The sequence below is a fragment of the Motacilla alba genome, chromosome 12 (assembly GCF_015832195.1).
Source record: "Motacilla alba alba isolate MOTALB_02 chromosome 12, Motacilla_alba_V1.0_pri, whole genome shotgun sequence".
NCBI lineage: Eukaryota > Metazoa > Chordata > Aves > Passeriformes > Motacillidae > Motacilla > Motacilla alba.
In genome coordinates this window covers 7,224,360-7,243,353 of record NC_052027.1, presented here as the reverse complement: position 1 = coordinate 7,243,353, position 18,994 = coordinate 7,224,360, and the positions used below count along the sequence as shown (strand labels likewise).

Sequence of the window (18,994 nt, the reverse complement as noted above, 5' to 3'; positions counted from 1 at the left end):
CTGTGTAACTTCCACAATGCCTTGACTATTGCTACCATTTTGTAATTTTTCTCATTAATCCTAATTTCTTTGTTTCACCTGCACTTTATTCCCGACCTTTTCCTCTCCCTTCTCTTGTCCTTTCACAGTACACTATTTTGATTTCAGGGACTATAAACTGTCCTTCCCAGCCACTCTTCTCTGAACTGCTAAGATGCTGCACGCTCCTTTGGATAAATTACTTGTCAATTTCAGTTCACTTTTATGTGAGAAACAGGTGCAGGACTTACTTGGTTTTATTTCAGTGAAACTAACAATAATGTAAGTTTCGTCTTCAGTTCACTTTTATGTGAGAAACAGTTACAGGACTTGCTTGGTTTTATTTCAGTGAAATTAACTAATAATAATGTAAGTTTCATCATCTTTCTCTAACACAAAGAAGTTGCACGGGAAACAAGAGCAAAAACTACTTTGTAAATTCACAATCTGTTGAAAAGCATTATAGGCAAAAAAAACCCAAACAACCCAACAGATAAAAGAAACTCCAAACCTGGCTATAATTTCAGCTATGTACTTTGCTCAGCAAACAAAGGCAGATCATTCAAGCTTCCAGCAACAGATTGTCCTATATTGCCTTTAAACTACATGATACAGTACGGATACACTTTCCTACCTCCGTATGTTGCAATGACTAATAATAGTCCTGTGGTGTAGCAGAACTGAATGTCGTTTGCATCAATACATCCAGGAGTCTGCCTGAATTGTAAAGGTCATTTGTGAACACAGAACAGGATCAAGGCTAAAACTGCAGTCTAAGAAACTCAACTGAAAATGGTGACAAAAAATCAGCCAGCTGTTTCAGAGAGCTACATTACATCACAGACTCAACTCTGGCTGCCACGGGGAAAAAGTTGGCTACATTTGACTGAAAGATGCCTGTGTCCAGATCCAGAAGAAACTTAATTTCTGCCCTGGCCCATGAGCTTGTGCCTCAGAGGAGAAACAAGCTCCAAGACAGCTCCTGGAGATGGGGAGCCCAGGTGATGCACTCCTGCCCAGCACACGGCCCTGCTGTGGTGACACACTGGGGGAGGACGGGTCAGGACTGTGACAGAGACTTCACCGCAAACCTCTGCTGATGCATTTCGCCAGGAAGGCGGTCTTGGGGAGCTCGCCAAACATAAACACTTGCAAGAAGTTGAAATGAGACTCAGCAGCTCCCCAAGTCAGTGCCAGCACTCCCAGTTAAGCAAACTTTGCAGTGAGCATGGAGTTGTGGAGTCCCTTTGCAGGAGGCAACAGCACGTGGCTGGGGTTTTCCAGCAATATAACCCATTTCTCTCCTTTCGACAACCTTTAGATGGCCAACATCCCAAACTTCCCGAATCCCGACGTTGCGTAACTAGAAGCAACGATGTATGTCACCGCACCGGCTCTGTGTGGGAGAGCGTGTCGGGGAGCAGCGCGGAGGGTGACAAGGGGTCAGGGGGCTTCCCCGAGCCCCGAGCCAGGGCTGCTGCCAGCAAAACGCCCCACGTGGGCCCAAGGTGCCCTGTGCCGGGAGTGCCCTTGGGGTGCCCGGGGAGCTGCAGGCCCGGGGAGCAGCAGGAGAGGCGAGGAGCGGGCAGGGATGCGGACAGAGGGGTATCGAGAGGAGCGTGCACAGGGGTAAGTCAAAAGCGGGTGGGTAAGAAGGGGGCAGGCCGGTGGGTGGATGGCAGGGGCAGGCAGGGAGCAGCCAAAGGTGGGTGGGTGATGGAGAGGAGAGGCAGAGCCTGGCCGGCAGGGCAGAGCCGGGCAGGGCAGGGCAAGGCACGGCCGGTACCTTCTGCTGCCGGCGGGCCATGTCGGTGGGCTGCTTGGCGTTGAAGGGGTAGGCGATGCAGCGCATGACGAAGACGTAGAGCTGCAGCTTCTTCTTCCTCTCCTCCTCCTCCCGCTGCAGCCGCTCCAGCTCATCCTTCTCCTTCTCGCTGGCCACCGAGGGGCTGGGGCTGGCGGGCCGGGCCGCGCTGCTGCCGCGCCCGCCGGGCTGCAGCCCCCCGGCGCTCCCACCGCCGCCGGCACCGCCGCCGCCGCCGCCGCCCGGGCCCTCGCCGGGGCGGCTGGGCGAGAGCCGCGCCGCGGCGGGCGCCAGCGGCTCCTTGCCGCTCTCCTCCTCCACCAGCTCCTCCGACTCCTCCTCGCTGGACGACGGGTCCAACATCGCGGCGGCGGCTGGGCTCGGCCGGGCGAGCTCTGGACCGCGCTGGGCTGCGCTCCGCTCGGCGCGGCCGTGCCCGTGCCCGGCTCCGCGCGCCGCCGCGCCCGCGCGCGCCCCCGCCCCGCCACGCGCCGCCCCGCCCCGTGCGCGCGGGCGCTGGCCGCGGTGCTGCACGCGCGGGGCGAGCGGAGCGAGCGGGCCCCGCGCATGCCCGGTGGGGGCCTCGCCGCCGCCATGGGCGCGGGGGTCCGAGAGGTGCGGGGTGACGGCCCCGCGGGAGCGAGTGCCCGCGGTGTCCCCACAGCCCCACACCGGCACCGCTGTGCCCGCGGTGTCCCCACAGCTCCACACAGGCACCGCGGTGTCCTCAATGTCCCCACAGCCCCACAGAGGCACCGCTGTGCCCGCGGTGTCCCCACAGACCCACAGAGGCAACGTGGTGTGTCCTCAATGTCCCCACAGCCCCACACAGGCGCCGCTGTGCCCGCGGTGTCCCCACAGAACCCCCTGTCTTTCCGAACCTCTGTGTCCTCAATGTCCCCACGGACACCAATGTCCCTGCTGTGCCCCTGGTGCCCTCACAGCCCCACACTGTGTCCCCACAGCAGCCTGAGCCGCACGAATCCCCACAGACCTGAGGCTCACAGCATTTGTTTTCCACCAAGCAGCTCTTCTTGCACCTCAGTGCAGCTAAAAGTCTTAATGAAAAGTGATGCTGCTGGTAAAGGTTTCATCCAAGTCGCTAATTATTACATGTGTAATGATATCGTGGTGTTCTGCTTTGAAGATTACCTGGGGCAAGCTGAGAACTTCAGGAGCCTCTCTGAGGGATGAGTCAGTGAAGACATCGTGTACTCAATGGTTTAGTTTTTGGTGATTTTCAGATCTGATTGAGACTTCATTTACATGTGTATTTGTGTATTTGTGGTCGGTGGGTGTTTTCAAGGTTTTGTTTTTCTACTCAATTAGCAGTGCTTCTTTTCTAAATGTCAAAATACCTGTCACCTGTTAATTCATGTTAATAAATATTTAGGGAGAATAGATAAACATTGGCTCATGGTGATGGGGCTGTGAGAATAGCTTGCGGGAGAGGATATAGGCGCTGCTTCTCACGATGTGTTCCAGCATTTTCACAACAGCTGGGCTTTCTGAGCTTCTTGCCTACTTCTAATTAAAAGCTCAGAGTAGCAGATGAGTCTGGAAAAACTTCTGGGTCCTACATTTCCAAAAGCCATGAGAAGTGGATGAAGAACTGGTGTAGAGAGCAAAAAATGGTTCTCTCCATTTCCATCAGCCTTATCTGCAAGAGCTGTGGCATTTTGCACATCACCTTGCCATGGTGTGTGTCCTGCCAGCAATGTGGGAAGATATGGGGATGACAAACTCTCTGTGAGGAAGAGCGAAATTGTAAAGTTCCTGCAAACAAAGTTTTCCGTGTGTTTCCCATTGAAAGAAGCTGGTCTGAGCTGAAGTTAGGAAAAGACTTTTCAGCCCCTCTCAGCCTTTCTCAGTCTCATTTCATTTCGTGCTTCCCTATTTATTTTTTCCCAGAAAAACAACTAGAAGTAGCGTGATATCATTGCTGTAATGCAAATAACCCTGCTCACCCAAGGTGTGAGGTTGTGCTGCTATGGGACAGGTCATACAGCACCTGCTAGTGCCATTTGGCCCCTAACGTTGCTAATGTAAGGATAACTACCACAAGGGTGATAGAATGTCTCAAAATACTCTTCCTCAGCAAAGTTCTCTTATTTTTTAGTTGTCTTTTAGTTTTGCATTTCTTTCTTTTGACTGATGCCATTTCTATAGTATCTATCAGAAAAAAACCCTTGTCCTGAGTCCAGTCATGCCAATGGATGATATTATCTATAGGTGATCACACAACAGAGGAAAAAGCAGAAGTCTTTGGGATTTTCAATAAAGAAATGTCATTTATTGTATAGGAGAATGGAAAAAAAATCTGTGACATGAGGCTGCAGGTGCTCTCCCTCATAGTTGAGGAGGCAGATATTCAGGAGCTGCAGCTCTCTGTCATCCCTCTCCTGGACAAAACAGCAACAAAGCTCTGTCAGATGATCGGAGGAAAATTGGACCATTTTTATGAAAGGTTTTCTGTGGTGATTGCTCTGATTGTTGTGGTAACTCTGCAGAGGTGGATTCACTAGAGGAAAGCAGCTGGGGATGACAGAAATAACTTTTGCTGGTAGGAACATCACAGACGTTGAGTATCTGACTATAAAGACAAATTGACTTTTCTGACAGATTGTCAGAAAAGATTCCTTAAATTAATTGATGTAAGATAGATACATACAACCACCGAAAACCCATGCATGTTCTTTTTTAAGAGCCTCCAGAATTATATTTGTCCTTTAGTGGGTGAGGTTTGGCTCACTAGAGAACTTTGAACTTGGTTTCATTTTGAAAGGCCTGACTGAATATCAAGGTATGGTTCATCTGGAAGTTTTGCTGGTCCAGAGAAGCAGGGACACATCACAGTCAATGTGATCAACATTATATTTCCTTAATTCACACACCACATTTTCACAGTGACTGTGTTTGAATGTACAGTTACAACATTCATGTTTTTTACTGAGTAAAGGAAAGAGCCAGGTCAAAAATTCTCAGGCCTCTTGCTTTCTCTTTCCAAATGCCATATTTGTCCGGAGAGATGTATGCAGCTTCCTCTAAAACATCTCTCACTTGCAGTTGTTTTCATCTTATTGCAAGGCAGTGACTGGAAGGCATTGTGCAGGAAGGGAAGCAGTAGAGTGATCATGAAAATTATGTGTGGCTAACTTCCAGTGGTATTATTTCACGGTGGGTACTCGTGTAATTACCCATCATGAGTGGGTAAATGTAGATAAATAGGAGCATTAGCGAAGTAATTTTTGATGTTATATTGGTTTTTATTGCTATTTTTTCAGGTTGCTTAAAACAAAGGCTCTTTGGGTTAAAAGGATGGCTAATATTGGATGGCTGAGTTCATTCTCAAGATGAAACACAGCTGCAAAACCCGTGGTCCTTTCTAGCTTATCACTTTGGAACAGGCTCCAGGAGGTTTTAAAAATCTGGCCCTACGTATTTGTTCCCAGCATCATGAGTTAATTGCATCTGCTAAAACACTTTCCAGAATAATTACTAAATGAGATCCAAAGTACCTGCATTACCAGCTCTCTTGCAAGTTCCGGTAAGGGGCAATACTCACCGTGTGGGAATACTCCACCTTCGTGCCTGTTTACACTACAAACGAGAAGCAGCCAAATACACACACAAATCCCTGCCGAGGGTGAAATGCTTTCCACCTCTTATGGTTGGAGCCACTGCAGCTGAGTAAAGGATATTCCAGGTGATCTCAGGTATCAAAAACAGAGTTGGATGAAGAATAGTAAAAGTGAAATTGTGAAATGTTTTAAATTTCTTTCCATTTTATACAGTGTCAGAGGGAAGAACCTGCTGATATTAGAAAAATTGCTACTGGAGTGATTGTATCTCTCTCCAGTTTTTTCCATTAGACAGAGGAAATCAGTGTAGATAATGATTTGTGGAAATTACTGTAAAGAAAAGCAGAGCTGAAGCAGAGGCCTCGGCTTTGGGAAGAGACTTCCTGTGTACATGGCACCGGATGCAGTGGGATTGCCTGTGCAAGCAAGCAGGCAGGACCCATGGCTTAGAGGAAACCCTCAGAAAGAGTGAGCTTGCTTAAAGCAGCCATTTGGGAGAGCTTAACAGAATATCTCCCTCAGGGAGGCTTGCATCTGCATGAAAACCAAACAAACCCACACTCTTTTTATTAATCCTGGTTAAAGGCCTAAACCAGAATATTTATGAAAGCTGGAAGCAATTAGCGCCTTTGTAAAATCTATGTGCACTGATGGCAGGGAGTTTCAGGAACTGTCTAGAAGAGGAAAGAGTGAGACCCATCTCTTGCGTTGTTTAGCCTCCTCTGAGATCCCCTGTGGCCATGGAATATGATAGAATCCTTAGGGCTGAAAGGACCAACCATTAACCAAACACGCTATGTTCACCACTGAATCATGTCCCCACGGGCCACATGCACACACCTTTTGAACACTTCCAGGGATAGTGATTCCACCACTTCCTTGGGCAGCCTATTCAAATGCCTCTCCGTGCTTTCTAAACCTCCCTTGGAGGAACATGAAGTCATTTGCAAATCCCTTGCACTGAACATGAGATTTGGAAGCAAAGTGAGAGTGCAGACTCTGGTGCTGGGGCACTCTCTGCTTCTCCTTGCCAGTCACCAACTGGACCCACTAGCTCCTATCCCATTCCAGCTCAGATAGTGCTGTTTTGATGAGCCTGAGATGATTTGCCATATATATGCAATATGCTGAGTATGGATCAGAAAACACTTCTGGAGGGGTGTACAGAAACCTCAGCTAGGATTCACCTTCACTTTGAGACTGACTGCAGAGCAGCTCCTGATTTTTGACAGGGCTGCCCCATGCCAGCCCCCCAGCAATCACAGGGTGCCAGCTGGGTGCTACTCTTGGTGTTTATAGGAGTCCAACATCAGAGATCATTTGTTCTTCTGGATGTTACCTACTACCCTTTGGCAATATGCCATCAAAACATGAAAAAGTTTTTGCTTGGCTGTACCTCTTGATTTAGAAAAGCAATTTTGCAATACAATTCTGAGTTCTGTACAGTATCAGGTGAAAATTAAAGAGAAAAAAGACGAAAAGTAGGTAGCAAAGACTCTACTTAAAAATATCTTACAGCTCATAAAGATGAGAAATTTCAGCAACAACTGAAAAAGGAAGCAGAGGAGCTGCTGAGGGGCAGCCTGTCTTAGGCTGTGCAACAGGTAGTGCCAAGTAAATGGTACCTTCTGAGGACTTGCTATCACATCCTTGGGCACATGCTGTGAGGGGCTAGACAGTTTGTACCTTGCAACAGGGCACTTTCAACAACTGGGTAATGGGAGTGTGTGAGTGGGCAGGTTCGACCAGCACATGCTTTGATTCAGGCATGAATAGAGTCTAGCTACAGAGTGCCACTGGAAAACACTGCCTCTTGGTAATAACACTCATTTACAGAGTGGAAATAGAAATCCTGGTGTGTCCTAGGCTCCATTTGTTTCACTGTTTCCTAAAATAGCAGAGGAAGCAATCCTTGTTTCTTGGTAACAACATTATATAGATTTCTCAGTCTCCCAAACAGAGTGGCTTAAGCTGTTGCTCTTTTCACCTGTTCATGCACACTCAGCTAATATTTACTTTGGGATCCTGGCTGCGCCAGGGCTGTGGCAGGAGCGAAGCAGGGGCCAACCAGAGCTGCTGGCCTTACTTAATCCTTAACATCAGGGAAGTGTGGGATGGGGAGGGAGGCACTGTGGGACACCCAGCTGCTGCAGCTGCAGATGGTGCAAGAGCTGGGGTGCCACTGCTTCAGTTCAGCATTTCTCTTATCAGCATTCAGCCTGCTCCTTGCCCTGCACACAGAGCATTTACAGCAAGTTTCCTTTCTTCAGCAAACTGGCTTCTGAAAGGGAGAATTCCAGCCAGCTGAGGGTCAGTCTCTCACAGTAGAAGCAGTTGTCTGTGTCCTGTGCAATGGTAGCTGCCCACTGGGGACTAGCAGGGCATTGAAGAGATGGAGTTACCCTCTCTAGCTGCACTGCTGGAAAACTGCAGTTTGCAATAAGATGACCTCCTAATCTATTTCTGGATAGTGTATTTGAAGGTGCTTTGGAAAGGTTTTTCGGTCCTTTGAAAAAGTCTGTTGAGCCATCATTCTCTCTCTTCTCCCTCCTTTGCAGGTGCCAGGTTCTGCTCTCCAGACCTGATAAGCATCTGCAGGAAAATGAGACTTCCTACAGCATCCAGGTTCTGGAGTCAGAAATAGCCCTGTGTGCTGAGGTAGGAGTGCTTATTCCACCCTGTAACTGGATTTAGATACACCACAGTTGCAGCTGTGTGGGGGTGCTGTTGGCTGCGTTTGAAGCAGCCCTGGCCTCCGCAGGCAATGTTGCTGCCTCTCAAGCCTCTTCCTCCCGCAGTCCTTCTTCGGGAAGGAGACAGCAGCACATTGGCTTTGGTGCCTCCTGTGCCTGGAGGCTGATGCTCATAATGATTCACGTGATGGGTTTCTTCCAGGCACCTATCACTGCTCAGGGGCACTGCCAGAGCAAATACTGCCGGGAGAGAAGGGGGGATGTACTGTAAGGGGCATGTCAGGGCAGGGACAGAGGGGGAAAGGTTGAATCGCCTTCTTTGATAACATGAAGCAGGAGATGGGGAAATTTAATAGTGATAGGAACATACTACCTGCTCTGTGCCCCCTGCTCCCCTCCGTGGCCTGGGCAAATCCTGCTTGTCATGGAGGATGCACTTGGTCCTGACACTGGTTTTAGTCTTTTCAGCCTCCTCCTAGGGTTTATTATCCAGGTGTGAAAATAAATAACAACAAATTAGCCTGACCCAGCAGGCCCTGAAAGAGACCAGACTCTCTCCATGTCTGCAGCTACTCAGCAAAATCCACAAGTGAGCTGTTTATCTCCACTTTCTGGCCAGACTGGCAGCATCACATCCGTGTCAGGTTCAGCACTGAAATCCTTTTCCAAACCCTATTGAGAGGATTGTAGCAATATTTTGCTGCCCAATCAGCACTGGCTCCCAGCTTTCAAGGCGTCTGTAATTAAAAATGACTGAGTCTTATTGCAGATAGGAGGACCATGGGCAATTTATCAAATGCACCCTATTCTGCTTGCCCAGGAAATAATTGCAGCTGATCTATTCCAGCATGCACAGGGCTCCTCCAAAACCTGGCCTGGATTGCTGCTGCTAGTCAGTGCCTGATTGCCATCCCTGGGGTCACTGCAACTCAAGGTGTGTCTATTTTTAGGTTTTTTGTAGCAGTTTTTCAACCAGTCCTCATATTTCAGGAGAACCTGAACCTCTCATACCCAGGGAAAGAAGAAAGTGATTTGTAGCAATTATACTCTAGCTGTGTGATTACATCACTGAATATACAGTACTCCTACTGCTAAGTAAATAATTCTGAATTTCTATTAGGCTTTTAAGTATCTTTGTTCTGGAAGATCTGATTTTACTGGTCTTCGGCACACGACTAATAACTTACAGCTAGTGTTTTTTCTTGGTAATTATGAACCCTTGAATTTCCTTTCACATGAGCCACGTCGATTTACAGAAGTTACTAGATGGACTTCCTCTGGGGCCATGAATCTCTCTTTTTATTAAACATTCCAATCATGACAAATACCTCAGAGTCACCATTTTAAAATAAATGTATTATCAGTACTGCAAAATCTATGAGAATTAATATGTAATATCAGTAAGTAGGGCGCTTGAGCAGTATTTTGGGCACAGAATAAATATTTAATGATTTCTGTTCCAAATTTAGTGGGAAAGTGATTTAAATGCACAGCATGCTCCCTGCTTACATATCAACAATTTGACACAAATACCAGCCGGCTGTTGTCGCTTCCTGAGGACACTGCTTGGGTGTGGCCAAGTGTCCTCACCAGTGGCACAGCTGTGGCTCACAATACTTAGACATTCCTCTGCTATTGATTCAGCAAAGGACTGGCTCAGACTTGGTAAGGTGACTTGATGCTGTTCATAAGGACTTTGCTGCTGCCATCGGGATAGGATGAAATAACATCCAGCCCATTTTGTGTCCCATCCGGAAGCTTGGCTGGGACTGTCAGGAGCAAAGGAGTTTGCAGAGGTAGGGACTGAGTGATTTACTCAAACTGAAAACTCACAGGCCTAGAAAGGGGCTGTTTGTCCCATGATTCTTTTGGAAATGATGGTGATCATCTTGACACTCAAAGACCCATTGGGAAGAGAAGCCTTGTGTCCTCTCTTGAGCTGTTCAGGAATTGCTGGGTTTGGTTGACTTTTCTCCAAGGTATTTCTCTTGCCTCTCCAAAGGATAATTTTTAAATTATTTTCCAGGACAATGCCACTCTAAGGTTCCCTGGGAAATTCTTGATGGGTTTCCCTGGGAAAATTTTAGGCTCCCACAAATTCAGAGAGGTTGAAAGCTGCTTTTAGCCAATTCACCACCAATTTTGGGGAAAAAAGAAAAAAGGAAAAAAAAAAAGAAACTCTATTTCATGCCTCCTGCTTAGAATCCCCTGTTATTGTGATGTCTCTGCTACACAAATATTGTTATGAGTTAGAAGCACAGCACCAGAGCACTACAATGTAAACCTGAAGAGCCCTGTAGTTTTTGTTTCATTGTGGGGGCTGCTGCACTCAGGAGACCTGGGGTGACTTTGGAAAGTCAGTGAAGAGCAGTGCTTGACTTTTTCCTCTTCTTCTGCTGTAAGCAGACAGCTTGGACGAGGGGCTGACTCAGGGGGCTGACTGATGCCCCAGGCACAGCTCTGCTGCCAACCTCACCCTTCCCTCTACGGGTTCTGCCTTCTCAGACAAGGCAACCCATAAAGCTCTGTCTTATAAAATCCCTCTTTCCAACCACCTGCCCTGATTGGGGATATTTTCACCCAAATGAGACACAGCCAGCCCAGTCTCATGGAGAAATGCAGTCCAAATACAGCCCGGTAAACTTACAGATGATAAAGCTCCCAAAGTTTGCACAGAGAAAGTGATTTTCCTCAGCAGCGAGAGGTCTGCGGCTGTGCTCACACTGCACATTTTACAATCTGGTAAAGCAACTGCTGGTTGAATTTGTCCCTTCAAAGCATATTAATGCCTCTTCACACTGTGAATACCTCCTCTAATAGTTTAATTCCGCTTTGATTCTCTAATTTACTGATGGGAAAGGTGCTGAGTTGCACAGATTTCAGCCTTCTAAGTAGTTTGTCATCTCTGCACATGATACACACAGCAGCAGCAACAGAAGAGGAAGGTTTGATGTATGTTTTAAAAGTGTTTGTTTGGATCCCTTCCAAGCATCTGGGCAGCATTTGCGTTTCCCATTACTCCCCAAGTATTTTTGTGGCTAGCAGTATCGTAGATGCAAAATTTTCTCCTTCTTTAAGAAACTTGATCCTGGAGTGATATCAAGCACTGTATATGTCCATACACACAAACAAATTAATATCTCTAAATGTAAGTGGTGGTTAAGTGGATAATAATGACAGTAAAACTGCTACAGAACTGCCTTAGTGCCTATTACTAAGAAATATTACATTCTTTGTAATGTTCCTAGGGCACTATTACTTTTAAATAAATTATAAAAATGGTCAGATCACTTATTAAAAATATTTCTCCTGTATCATGGTTTCTGTGATTCACAAGAACATCTTACTGCCTTGGTCTTGAGCAGTACTCTGAAACACGCACCACAATTTAAGTTACCATGGTGGCATGTGCAGTGTGCTGGCTGCACTGTGTGTACCTGCACACTGTTGTATGTACACTGAGTGGTACTGCATGTTCACAGTGTCATACACTCCCTGTGTGGTATGTGTGCTGTGCTGGCCATGCACTGTGCTGTCCCTGCCATGTCTGCTGCACACGTGGCAGCCTCTGCTTGGTGCCCAGGCAGCATGTGGAGGGACAGTAAACCTCTGTGAATACTTGTGGAATCATTGCTAGCAAAAACACCATGTGAAAACCATGAGCAACAGCTCATGCTGAGGAGGACCAGCCATAGGACCGTTAGAACCACTGCTGAGGGCAGGCTGGTGTTCTACGATGATAACATGGAGATGGAAATAACTATGAAGGCAAATAACTCTAATGGTGTTTGCACTAGAAGGAGACAATGAAAGACACAATTAACTCCCTGGACTCATCCAAATTTCCAAACACATCTTCAGATGGGAAGACAGCCAAAGTATTCCCATCAGGGAGGCAAGCAGTAGCAGAGGGGAGAAGAAAAGCAACACTACTCACTAGATTTCAAACAGCTGGAAAAAGGGTAATATCAGTTAAAACCTGTAGCTTGAAGCACAGTGGGAGGTAAAGAACTCTTCACTGGGGATAACTATAACTACAAAAACCTGCCTGCTGGCTCCCCAGTCATCACAGGAACCAGCAGTTTTATCACCCAGACAAGCTGTTCCTGAGCAGGCTTCGTGCTGTGCCTTTTCCTTGGAGGACCCCACTGTCATTCCATGTGGTTGTGTCAGTGCACAAAGGTGTCTGAAGCCACAGACAGTAAGGAAAAACCCCAGATCCTGCTCCACCATTATGCAGAAGCTTGAACGTGTTCCTATATGGTCAGAAATCCAGAGGCAGGGACACCTCCCTGCAGAGAGGGAGGAAGATGTCTAACCTGCTCTGCCCTGCAGTGACTCTACCCAAGCTGAAATCAAAGGACACAGTCAAGTGGTTTTTCACCCACAAGTGGTAAGAATGGATTTTTGAGGCTGACTGCAGCCTCCAAAACTGAATCTCACCCAGTAATTCCTGATTGAACATGCCTGCACTTCAGCAGTGCCTTAATTCAGGAGCCCCAGTGCTTTTGAAAAACCCTGCAGAGTGGGGGAAGCTGGTGTATCTACATAGCTTGCTGAATATTGTCTTTATTAAACATTTTGTGCTGTCTTTTTTGCCTTTGGCACCCATTTCATTGTGCCATTTTCTGCTAGGTGACACCATCATATACTTCCCCTGCATTAACTTGTGCAGAGTCTGGTCAAGCCACTTCTTAAGAGGCAATAAATTATACTGAAGTACCAAAATGCCAAGCTCAGAGTTGTTCATCAAATTCTTCCCTGGCTTCCTTGCACTGTTTTATGGAAAGCTCTACAGCAGTGCAAAGACACCTTTCTTTTCTATAATATTTTCTACCTATTAAATAACATTTATGTGTCTAAAATTATCCAAACCAATAAAGGCATCATGCTTATTTCTTGCCTTCTTATTGTCCTTCATCTGTTAAAAGTGTCACCGTTGTAGATGGGAGAGAGAGAAATCTCTCAGAGGGCCACTTTCCTTAATGTTTGCTGCCCTGTTGCCCTCTGAAATACGAAGTGGAGGACTAGGTAAATGCTGCTGCAGCTGATGAAGCCCTCTGAGGGCATATGTCACAGCATCCAAAATTGGTTTGTCCCATTCTACCTGATTTCCCATGATAATTCATGGCTGAGGAGCTGCTGCTCCTGGTCCCATCAGCGGGGCTTTGTGTCTGCGCTAGGGAAGGCAGGGAGTAGCAAGCTTCCCAGGAAACCCATCTTAAAACCACTGCAACATGGAGGGTGTTTTTTGAGGGAAGGCATTTTTGAAATGTTCTCTGCTTGCCTGTAAAACCCCCCACGTGCAGCTGGCTCAGATGCACAGGACTCAACACAGGACAATGTTTAAAATGGCAGTGTGGCACTTGGCTGGTCATGAAAACAGCTGAGACCACAAACATTTCTGAGACCCAAAGGCACAAAAGAAAGCACAGTTGCTGCTGCCTGTGATTTACAGGCCCCACGGAGACTTTGGCCAGTCTCTTTGAACAGACACATTCACCCCGTCTCCAGGAGTAAGCAAAAGACCCAGTAATCAAGGTATGAGCCAATCTCTGAAAATGCAAATACAATGTATACTCTTCAAAGATCTGCCATTACTCTTCATTTTTTGCCTTTAAGAATAAACCCAAGCCTTTTCTATTTTAACAAAATATTGCTAGATTGCAGCCCTTTAGATATTTCATTAGAGCTCTTGGTGCCAAAAAGCTTTGGGTAATTAGGAAAAAATGGTACTAAAAAGGGCATAAGATACAAGTTTAATAATGCCATGCAGATAATGAATCTTCCTTTAATGATAAAGGGCATTTGTCCAATGTTTTCCAAGCATTTTGAAATCTAATTTAATCTGACAAGGATGAATACGAGTAAATAAAACATGAAATTTACAGAGTGGTTGCCAGTCATACAAACATTCCCCTGCTTGTAGCATTGTGTCTTGGTCATTTCACTGGCTTCAGCAGATACTTGAGTATTCTGATGGGTTGCACAGACTCAGTGCCCCACTGCCTGTGTGATGGTGGGGCAGAGGAGGACAGGACTGCTGAAACATTGACCTTTTCTTTCTCTTTAATTTCCACCTTGTTCTATAGCACTCTGATATTTGAAGTTACACAATTGAATGTGTGGTGTGTTGTTAACACACTGCACTGCAAACTTTTAAATCTGGAAGTTTGGGGATTTGCAGGCAGTATGGGAGGCAAGGCTGTAGGCTGAATAGAGCAGAGCAGAAGATCCTCAAGCTCTGCTGCTTCCAGGTCTCCAGCCCATGTGACCACTGCGGTAAAGCTGCAGTGACACCCATCATGGAACATGGGCTGTTTCAGCACAGGGAAGTGATGGAGGAAGCAGGAGACAGGAGTTTACAAAAAGAGCAGTGAAAGGGCTGAGGGGCCGTGGCATTCCTGTGAGATCTGCTCAAGCACCCTCCAAGCCATCTATCACTGAAACTGCTGGGTCCTTACAAACAAGAACCATCTTTTGCAGAGATGGCAGCACAATGGGCTTTTTCAGGCTATGGTCAATCCCCTTTTATGGCAAGTACCTTCAATATGTCTGATAGTTCCTGTCTTAGCAGTCTGGATTTGTCTCCTCAGCCCTGAAAGGAGCCCACACGACAAATGGAGATGTCTATAATAATGTCTCCAAATGTCAGGGGAGTAATGCCACCAAAGAACTGAATTTCACTTGCTTCTGTGTTGTTCTAAGATAATTTATCCTAACATTTCTCCCAAGTATAGAGCATGTCCTGTATTGCATCCATAGCTTGAAGTACCTAGGGAGAAATACCAATGGAAGAAACTTTGTCAAACTGCAAGGTAAGATCCATTTATGCTTGACTCCATCAGTGAATCTTTAAATTTTTGGACTGCAGCCATGCTGACATTTATTTCCACAAGACTTCTCCAATAAAACAGAGTATCTGGTATTAATGTGATTGACCTGCTGGCCTTGCTGAAACTGCAGGGAAGTAAGTGTGCATTTAATCAATTTTGCTGTGCATGTGGAGGTCATCATTGTGAGTGGTATCCTGGAGATGCTGTTCAGTTACTTGCTCTCTATAGAAAAGGAGATTTTGGATCTTGGTATCATCTAAAGAATGCAGATGTCCAACAAATGGCTTCCTACAAAAGCCTGTTGGGAAGAACCTTGATGCTGCAGATGCACAGAGTACCATGTGCTTTGGAAATTTAGTTTTTCCCTCCTCCCTGGATACTGTGAAAAGCCTGTCACCTGGTAATGGGTCACTGCTGCTCAAAACTGCTGAGTGCAAACTGGGCTGACATAAGAAGATTTTGGAGTAAAAAGAGAAAAATCAGAATTCCTGAGAAGTTCAATGGTTGGAAATGCATCGACTGATGTACAAGATAAGGAAGATGCTAGCAAGGCTTTGCTCTAAGAGATCTTTTTTTTTTAATTTCAATTAAACTTAACCCAGATTCTGCTTTTTTTTTTCCTTAAATGAGTAAGTGACTTTCTATAATAATTTTGATTTGAGCAGTCAGAGTTGACACTTGTGATTTAGTTGTATTTTATCTGATAGCAACCTGCTCTGATGGCCAACAGCGTAAATTGAGCCCACCATGAAGATCCTACATTTGTTTAAGTGGCACTATTTTCTATGTTATTTGAACTGTAAATTCCTAGCACAGGGCTGCTTTTCTATTTTGTATTTATACAAAGCTGCACACAAGAGTATTACCAGAAAATAATTACAACCTGGTGACATAAATAAGTGGAGAACTAATGATTTGGCTCCCATGTGGAACAAGCAGTTATCCAAGTGGGTAGTCATATGCTGGAGGACTAAAATTTCTCAGGAACATAATATGTTATTCTCCATTCATTCTCAACCCAGTGTGATTTTTTTTTAAAGATTCTGACTGTACAGTGTGAAGGAATCTGATAACAAATTTTTCTTTTTTAAATTTTACTCGAATAGTTTGAAACTATTTGAGCAAAATGCAAAGAAAGGTATCTTCATCTGAGAGGAGGGTGCTGCCTTCATGTCTTGCTGACCTTTGTCTTCTGCTGAAGCCCCCATAAGAGTCTGTGACCAACTCTCACGCTATCCAGATGAGCTGAATTTTGCATTGGGAGCTCTTTATTTGAGAAATGCACAGAAAAAGTAGAGTGCCTGTATTTGAGAAGGTGGTTAAAAAGAGAGTTTTCTCAAGTCTGGCACTGTGTGATTAGTACAAGTCTCCAGAGTCTGGCTGAGAAGTGAGAGAGGTGCCATCCCAGAGAGGAGATGTGCAGGACCACATATGCCAGCCCTTCCACACACACTCAGTCCCAGACCTGCAAGCCAGATGATCTGGGAAAGGCAGCAGCCCCAGGATGGCCATCCAACACACTGTATGTCCTGCCAGCTTTCCTCACTCATCTCACCCATTTCTTGGTTGAGTCACCATGAAGGTGAACACTTCCTGAAGGAAAACAACATGCCATCATCACTTGCATCAAGAGTTTCCTGTCAATCTTTTTCCCTCTTTCAAAATTCTGCCACTGTGAATATCACACGGCTCTGACTTCAGAAGCTGGGCCAGACTCATACCCTTCAAGATGGCCACAGGATGGCCTCTGATTATCTAACTCTGTTACCTGAAGGCAGAAACAGAATTAAGAAAATGTGCTGGCTATCCAGCAGAAAATGCTCATCAACTGATAAATTAACCCCATGTAGAAAAGCAAAAATCAGAAATCCCTGAACTGATTATCTCAGCAATGAGAAACTTTTTTGCAGTTTTAGGACATCCTCTTTTGAGGAATAAGCTGCTGCTCACATGAGTGCACTTATTTTCCCTGCCCAGCAAATGTGTGCAGCTCAGGGTACGCCTCTGATGGAAGTGAGAAAAATGCCTGGGGATGGCTGCCTGAACTCAGGTATTTCTGTGCACCTGTCAGCATCCCAAATCTCTAGAGTTTATTTGAGCTAATGCAAAAACAAGTGGGATCCAACTAGATAGTATTTGCTCTCAGTAGAGAGGAATTATCTGAAGAATGGAGATGTTCCTCCAGAGGCCCAAAATCAACAGTTGATCATTATTCATGGTAAGTGGGAAAAAATTCTCAGTCACGCATCCATTTGGTACTTTGAAAAAGTCAGATTCCCACTGCAAAACAATGATGCACCAGGGCAAACTTTGAAACACAACAGAAGACACACAAATACATTTGGAGGCTATTGCAGCCAAAGCCTTGGAGAGCCCTGGTCCCTCTGCTGGTGAAGGATATCTGAGATGGTTACAGAAATGGAACATCTCAGAGAAGCAATGAAAAGAGCAATGTTTGCATCCAAATGAAAAACAAACAGAAAAAGTGATGCTGCAATTACTGTAATTTGGATATTAGAAACTGGAAAAAATAGATAAGCAAAGGAAAATAATACAAGAAACAGGCTACAGTTACAGAGAAAAGAGCAGTAAGGAAGTCTTTAAAATGTATTAGGGATGAAGATAAACTAAATGATGCCTTTGGACTATTACCATATTGAAATTATACAAATGACAACAATTATGCAGAAAGGCAAATGTTTTTAATGAACGAGCATTCCTGTTCTGAATCTAGGAGAAAAACAACCACAAATGATGCATTCCCACCAGATGATGGTACAGCAATTTGCATAACAGCAGAAATCCAGGGAATAGCAAGCAACACTTGCAATTGCTCAGCCTCTTCAAATCAGAAGTGTAAATAATTTGCAAAGAAGTGTTTTGAGGAGAACTTACAGGTTTTTTTCTGGCCTGCTGACGCTGGTTTTGCAGTGATCATGGAGTACTGGCAAAATTACAATCCGAGAAGAAAAGATGCTATTTAAGGGAAAGTTGGATGGTTTGGATGCCTGTTGAGTTCTGATCCTGTGAAGATAATGGATCCCAGACAATGAGAGACAACTGCAGAAATTAAGAAATAGGAAGGGATAATATCATTAATGCCCATCAACAGGAATAGATCTTCTAAAACTGACTAAATTTTTTTTAGTATAATGAGATTACGATTTTGCTTAATAAAGGGAATAGGGTTGATTTAAGCTCTGTAAAATGTTTGACTTGGTATTCCACCATGTGATGTTCAAGAAGCCAGCTCAGTACAAAATCAACACAGCACACAAATTGAATTAAATATGAGCTAAACAATAACCTCTCCAAGTTCAGTTGATGTGGGCATATATCAAGTGGAATCTCCACAGAAATCACTGCTTGGTCTCAAGGCAGGCAGTTTTACTGGTACCTGGAAAAGACTACACAAAATCCTGTCAGACCTGGCTGACCACTGACCCATGGTGGGGCAAGAATGAGCAGTGGAAAGGAGAGGTCTCTGGTGCAGGGGCAGGTGTTCTGCTTAGCCAAACATGATGAAACCACACACATTTTCTTTTAGTTATAGGTCAAGTCAGTGCTAAAAGGGATTGGGGCACTTGTGCTCAGCAAGAATGAGGATGTGGTAGAGCTGTGCCCAGATCAGCTTCTGAGAGGGAGAGCTGGATCTGAGGAGGGGTATTTATGTATAAAGTGGCTAAAGGACTAATACAGGGGAGCCTGGGACAATTGTTTCTGAAACACTGTGCAGTGGGAGGCTGCTGGCCACTGCAGCATGCTCCTAAGTGCTGAAGTAGATCCACTGACAGTGAAAATGTTTTCATCAGGCTTTGCACTGGAAAACAGCACCTTTTATTAGAGTGATGGCACAGCTTGAGACTGCAGCCACTACTATCAGATAGGATTCTATCTATTGAACCAAGACCTCTATTTCATTCCAACACAGTCCAATGGTTTTCTTTTTTAAAAGTTACTTCAGTACAACAAAACCAGTGTCTCATCTCTTGGAAAGGGCTTAGTTTAATGTAGACAGATTATTCTGTCTTTCCCCTTCCACTGTGTTTCAGAGAGTCCTTT

The 18,994-nt window shown here is 45.4% G+C and overlaps 1 protein-coding gene across 35 annotated transcripts in view; it reads right to left on the bottom strand.

The window, feature by feature from the left end:
* Positions 1–2,302, bottom strand: part of CADPS (calcium dependent secretion activator) — a 206,957-nt gene extending 204,655 nt beyond the window's left edge. For 32 of the 35 annotated variants that reach the window (XR_005258465.1, XR_005258468.1, XR_005258475.1 and 29 more), the window contains exon 1: positions 1,805–2,302. Coding sequence is in view for 9 of the 35 variants with exons in the window: in XM_038149681.1 (XP_038005609.1) it covers positions 1,805–2,185 (381 nt within the window). In the remaining 26 variants the exon portion in view is untranslated. The remainder of the gene's footprint in view (positions 1–1,804) is intronic. The other 3 variants (XR_005258472.1, XR_005258486.1, XR_005258488.1) reach the window with 1 other exon arrangement.
* Positions 2,303–18,994: the final 16,692 nt, after the last annotated feature.